The sequence below is a fragment of the Brachionichthys hirsutus genome, chromosome 12 (assembly GCF_040956055.1).
Source record: "Brachionichthys hirsutus isolate HB-005 chromosome 12, CSIRO-AGI_Bhir_v1, whole genome shotgun sequence".
NCBI classification, from domain to species: domain Eukaryota; kingdom Metazoa; phylum Chordata; class Actinopteri; order Lophiiformes; family Brachionichthyidae; genus Brachionichthys; species Brachionichthys hirsutus.
The window spans coordinates 10,346,888-10,353,643 of record NC_090908.1 but is presented as its reverse complement, the minus strand read 5'-3'; the positions used below and the strand labels follow the sequence as shown (position 1 = coordinate 10,353,643).

The window sequence follows — 6,756 nt, the reverse complement described above, 5'->3', positions numbered from 1 at the left end:
CCCCCACCTGGAATCCAGACACTGCTTGTCTAATAAGGGCCGGGTTAGAAGGTCACAAGGTTAAAAATGTCCCAATCTGGCTGGCTACATATTTACCGACACAATATCTGGGTTCCACTCTGTCAGCCATGAAACAATGTCCGACTATTACGGCGAAAGAGACTTTGGCTAGGGTTTTATTTAATACGATCTATCTTCAATAAATTCAATCCAGGTTTTCCTCTGTCTGTGCCGGAGGAGAGGGCTATTGACAGGCACCGGGGGGGGGGGGTAAAGCTCAGTCAATCGGGCCTTTTGGCTGGAGGGGCTGAATGCCTGATGTCTGAGACCAGCCTGCAAGATCTAGATTGAAGGAATAAATCAGTGACAGCGTTGTTTTCGTTTGATGAACTGGCATGACGGAATCCTTAAAAAAAAAAAAAGGGCACTTAACCTCCAATCAGAGCTTCTCGCTGGCTAATGATAAATGACTGCCAGGGGTCACCGCCAGGGTCAGCAAGTGGCTCTTTTTGCAGATTAAATGTGTAAAATGGTAATTGTATGGCAAAGCACAGATGTATAGAGGTCACACAAATGGAGTGATGCAACTTAAAGACAGACCCCCCCTAGGTCAGAATGTCATTAAAAAAAAAGGTAAAATAGTTCAGAAAACATGTTTCCATTGGTTAACGCTGCCCCAGGTGAGCACGGAGGTGGAGAGGTGAGTCGAGGAATTGTAATTACCATCTGTCTGACTGTGACTGCCTGCCCGGCAAGTCTCAACCCTTCCCCTCCTCAGACATCTGAGACAAATGAAAGACGCCAAAGGGCCCAATTTTGGCGGCGAATGCTTGGAAATATTTTGACACCTCCATAACGAATTACAAATTCCACTGAATCAGCGCAAACTGAGGACCAGAAGGGGAATAGCAAGTTTCGCAGATCATCACTAGGATCCCTAACCGGATGTGGAGCAAAGAGAATAAATGACAGACACCTGTCTGAGAGGCAGCTGAATTTGACGGCAGAGAGAAAACAGAACTGACGTCTTTTAAATAATCCTTTTGACAGTTCTGTTGTCTCTCACAAAGCCATCGCCTGTCCCTCACAGACATGTCTGCACAAATATGTTTTATCCCCGGAGGATTTGTTTGTGCTTATATTTAATTTTGCACTAGGATGTTGTTGTTTTTTCCAGAGATTAGGAAAAATGCATGTGTTTATGAAGAATTTCTGTTTATGGTGGAAGCACACTACGACAAAACAAATAAATAATTCAAAATTGAGCAAACATAGTCTTTGATGAACGGAGAATTCTTTATATTTAGAGCTGATGTGCAGAGACTTGAAATGTGTGTTTCTTGTATGTCCTTCCTAAATGGCTGAAGCATATCCTTCGTGCTCAGTGAAGACCTCACAAAGAGTCCACGCTCTTCTGTCCGATGTGTAAAATGCACATCCGGGTGCTGCACAAGTCTCTCGGCTACCACTGTAAAAAATAGAGGAAAACTGGAGTTTCCTCAAAAAGCTCTTGATCACGTTAAGCCCATTGATGTGTCACGGATGCAGAAGCGCCATAAAAATTAAAAAAAATTAAATTTGGTGCAGATTAAATCTCCCTCTATGTTTATTTCTACTCCCTGACTCATGGCAAGATGAAAAAAAAAACGTTGTGATGCTGTGAAAGAGCATGAGTCAGGACAGGCAGGGGGAAATTAGAAAATTCCCTGCTTACTAACAGATGGAAGGGTAAATCCCGACGTCTCTATCGCCAGACAGGCAACAACAGCCGGGACTGGCCTTCCGTGCGAGGTAGATTCCTAAACATTTACATACGGACAAACATTCGTGAAGAAGCTCGGCCTGTTTAAGGACAGACGAACTCTGGCTCTTAACCCTACAAAAGGCCCTGAATCTACCAAACGTGACTGTTGCCAGCGGGAACCACCCGGGTCGCTGACAAAGCATGCCTCTTCAGGTGTTTCTGCATCTGTGCAACTTCAATCTGCACAAGCCAAGGAGTCCCGTCGATGCCAGGAGCGGGACTCACGCCTTGGATTTGACAGAAGTTGTCGGGTAATTCCAACCAGGGCCATTTCCTCAGCCTCTTAATCCCAAAACGAGCGAAGCATGTGTTTAAACATCAAAAGGGTCCTGGAGACTGTGGCCGTCAGAGGAGCATTCTTCTGTGACCGTGCCAATGAAAGGGAGTCGTTTCCACAAGCTTTACTCGGTCAGCCGAGCATTAACTGGCCGATTGCAAAGAAAAGTAAAGAATATTAAATGAATGAAAACATTTCTGGTTGGTGCATGGGGTTAATGTTCATGTACCTGCTTATTTCACATACTCCGTAGTACCAGAAATACACAAGGGATAATGTAGATGAAACCTAAACTAGACTCAAATAGTGATTATATGCAAACATGCAAAGTGTGGGTGACGGCCGATGGAACTGCAAAACCTCCACTTTACCAGAATACACAAAATGGCATTAAACAAATAAAAAAATAATTCCGGTAGGTCTGACAAGTGACTCATGAGTCAGCATTTCTTTTTTTTATACCTATCTTCCCTCGGTGTTAAATGTCAATTAAAAAGCATGGCTGGCTATCTTTAGGAAAATATTTCTGAAACACTTGGACGGAGGTTCAGTCCTGAGCTGAACCTGGCATCCAGCATACATATGTATCATCATTTTTTTTTTCTTTTCAATAAGTTCTAACAAAGGAAATTGTTTCCTTCGTTCAACAGGTGTGGGATATAAAAGAGGAAATTCTGTGGCATTACACGCTCAGTGGGACTTCACCTCAATAATCTACTGCAAGCACACAAGCTGCTTTTAGAAGAAAGGCAAGACAACACAAGCATGCAAAGGAAGTGGGTAAGAAAAGCCCAGACTGCTGCTGACTCATTTTCAGAACTACAAAAGTCCAGCCCAAACAATGGAAATCAGTGTAAAGGATTGAGGAGGACTGCGGCTAAATGTCTTCCCATCGCCTCGAGGGCGGAGAGCTTGGAATTCTGCTGTTTCCATTATGCTTCAGTGATGGGCAAGAAGCAACAAGACACTGCTGAGGAAAGCATTTATGAATTCTGATTGTAATTAAATACTTTTCTTTCCTTTTGTACGAGGAGAATCACGGCTGTGAGCGCGGCACGATTAGAGACCTTATGAGTACAGCTGGGAAAGAGATCAGCACGCGTATAATCAGGCGGCAAAAAGATTCACTCGCCTCTCACACTTTGTCGACTGCACGATTCTATGATATTACATTTCTAAATCAAAATCACAGTCTCGGAATGGTTCAATTGCAGGGAGGAGGAACGGACATGCTGTTTCCAGCATCAGTTCTGTTGTGGGTTTTCTGGTTCCGACTAATGAACTGGCTTAGATCGTCTCAGATCGTCTTTATACACCAACCATGAAAAGTAAAAGTGAATCAGAGTTGATATTTTAAACTAATTTTTGAATCGGATGAAATTCGGTGGTGAGATAGAGGCCCCCAGCATACAAGACTGTGTCGAATTCCATGAACATTGGTTATTAATCAACCAAGATATTGAGGAACAGGTTCTAAAGCTCCATTGGCTGCAATGTTACCGAAAATTACAAACTGATCCATAATCCAGGATCTCTTCTGGATCATCACCAAAATGTAATCATCTGTTCCCGGTAACATTCACAACATTTCCTTAAAATTTAATCAAGATCCATCCAGAACTTTTTGAGTTATCTTGCTAACAGACGATCCGAAGGAGACAGAGTAAAAGGACTATGATAAAAGTCTGTGTTGCATCATCGTATTGAAGATAAATGACATCATCAAGCAAAGCAGGCAGCCTTTAAACTGAACTCCTTTAACAGCGACTGTGGTTGTTGAGCATTAGTTCATGTCACACGGGAAGGATTGACTCAGTGAATGTGACGCCTTCAAGGTGACCTAATGGATCTGGACTGACTCACAAAGCAAACAGTGAGACAAACCATCAAAAAGTCAATTTGTGTCAATCCTCACCCACAGCTTCAAACCCCAAGGTGAAAAAAATATTCCTACTTAAATTATCCCATTAGAACAAAAGACCTATTCAACTTTTTAAAAAAAAAGGGAGACAAAAGAGGGCGAAAGGAAAAAAGCATTCCGATCGTGTTGGTTCAGGCTTTGCAAAACCAAAATACTGCATGTGAGAGAGGAAAAAAAAAAAAAAAGCAACAGCATGGCCCCCCGGGCTGCGGTTTCGCGTGGTCAGTAACAGAGGGTGGAGTTTTCCACCACCTACAGCCTGCCGGAGACCGAATCTGTCCCACTTCAGGGGTCTAGTCTTCCAAAAACTGCAGCCATTAACAAATCCACATCCTCAAATGGGAATATCAGACGAGCCTTAGTCATCGCCTCCTGTTTCCGATAAGAAGGGAAAAAGCGGCTCAGCAAAGAATGAATCTTTATTCCGCAGTGGGGGGTGGGGGCTCGGAATCAAGTATTGCTGATTGATAAAGCATGTCTCCATGATTTGGGGAGGGCAAAGAAGAGGCAAAAGACGGAGGTGTTTCCAAACCACATGTGATTTACATAACATCTGTAACACTTTCATAACGCAGGGGGGTGGAAATACAGCTGAGGGCGTGGGAGGAGGGAGGAAACAGAAAGAGAGATGTTGAGGCAGAGTGTTGACTTCGAGACGTATGAAACAACATCCAGACTGCGGGATCGTTTAAACAGACGCGCATTGGATCGCCTTATTCCACGCAGAATGGCTGAAGACTTGAGGACGGGTTACTTAACCTCCTTCAAATCAAATACAATTCCAGCATTTTAAGAGTCTCCTTGCACGTCTTAAATAACATGAAATGGAATGAGAGCCTGAACATACAAGGAAGTGTTTTTTTTTTTAATGATGCAATAGTGATTGATTTCCTCGGTGCAGCTGAAGAGGTTTTATTTACTAAACACCAAAAAAAAAAAAAATCACAATCCTTGAAAGGCATCAGCCCCCCCGATCAAGAAACACTCAGTAAGTACAAGTAAACCCCGTTAATAACCCGGCGGAGCATCTGATGTCAGTCACACACAAAGTTCTACACCTAAAAGACATTTTTTCAGCCCAAAAGTCATTTATGTCATTAAAAAAAAAAAACACTTCCTTGTATGTTCAGGCTCTCATTCCATTTCATGTTATTTAAGAGATGCGAAGAGAAGAGGAGAAGAAACGAGGCCGAACGAAGGTCACAGACTCAACCTCCGGGTGCTGTAGCCTTTCAGTTTGATGGTGACGGAAGTGAGAATGCACGGCTATTGTCTGCCGCGAGGCATTCCCCACAAGCTGGGTCTATTCACCGAGGTGACTTCAGTGTGTGTGTGTGTGTGAGAGAGAGTCAGAGAAAGCACGTTGACCCTTCCCTTTGACTTTATCCACTGATCTCAGGGTCTTTCGGAATCACTGAAGGGAGAATAAATCTACTCAGATCTGGCTTAAAAAAATGCAATGTTTATATGTATTTCTTTATATCCAGGATCTTTCCAGGTGTTTTAGTATGAACGATTATTTCTGCTATAAATGTATCAAAGAATGCAAACCTGAAAACATTTCCGTGTGAATGAAGCCTCAGAGATGGAGAGGAGTTACTTTGTCATGGGTGTTGTGAGAAATCCTTGACCCAACTTGACCTTACACACAGTATGCTAGTGTGTGTGTGTGTGGGCCTGATTTTTTTTCTGTGAAACAATGCACCATTCAACTGGACAATAGATACAGCACAAGCTAACAGATGCTACGCTACGGTAGCTGCACAATGCTCCAGTGGATGAATTCCAGTTTTTACTTTGTCTCTAGTGCCAGATGGAAATTATTTGGCTCATAATAACTACTTCCGAAGGCTAAATTGAGAGGCAAAGGCTTTTACAGCCTCTTTCTGGAAGAATAAAACATAGAATTTTCAGAGTAAAAGTCTAGGAAGCAATAAATAACGACCTTCTGAGGTCAGCTTCCTGTTTGGAATTTGATTTGAAAGAAATCTCTCACAAACAAATATGCTATTTAAATTTGCAAGGCACAGCAGGTGAAAAATGTGTTTTTCCCCATTTTGAGCTGCAGAGGATGAGAAACTGAGACGTCTTTGCCTCGTGGACATGATGGGGGGGGGGGGGGGGGGGGGGTAGGGTTAGGTTAGGGTTAGTAATCTGGATTCTATGCTGCTCCAAAGCCCAGATCAGACCTATTGGGTGACGCTGCAGTAACCCAATAGCACCGCTCCGCTGTAGAGGCTGAGCGCCGGAATGCGTCCAAATACCCGAAACAAAAGTCCACGGATGGAAGGAAGCTGAGGCGAATGAGCAACGATTCGACTTCCACATCCTTTGAAAAAGTCATTTGCCATTAGCTCAGCTCTTCCGCTGACTTTTTCGTGAAGTCATTTGTTTTTCAGCGTACTTTTCACCCCATTGTGAATTTCCAATGATGTATTAAGCTCTCTCGGGCAGCCACTTAAAGCGAGGCCCTGCGGATTCCTGCCCCCCCCCCCCCCCCCCACCCACTCACACAGACACACCTCACAAAAGCCTGAAATCCAGCCAGAAATGTGAGGGGTTTTTTTAGAGGTTGGAGAACTGATTGGTTTGACTCCTCCTCAGGGGGAGTAAAGAACAGTTATATACGGGGTTAACCCCCCCCCCCCCCCCCCCCATCCACTCATTCTGCAGCTTTACAGAAGAATTAAATAACAGTTGGATCCCTAATTGATCCCGCCTCCACGGTTTATAGCGCGATAAATCAGCCTGATT

General features: G+C 43.6%; 1 protein-coding gene across 1 annotated transcript in view; it reads left to right on the top strand.

Annotated features, from left to right (window-relative positions):
- The first annotated feature begins 2,109 nt into the window (after nt 1-2,109).
- LOC137902493 (obscurin-like protein 1) overlaps nt 2,110-6,756 on the top strand; it is a 6,860-nt gene continuing 2,213 nt past the window's right edge. The window contains exon 1 of the mRNA XM_068746579.1: nt 2,110-2,212. Within this exon, the coding sequence (XP_068602680.1) occupies nt 2,110-2,212 (103 nt within the window). The remainder of the gene's footprint in view (nt 2,213-6,756) is intronic.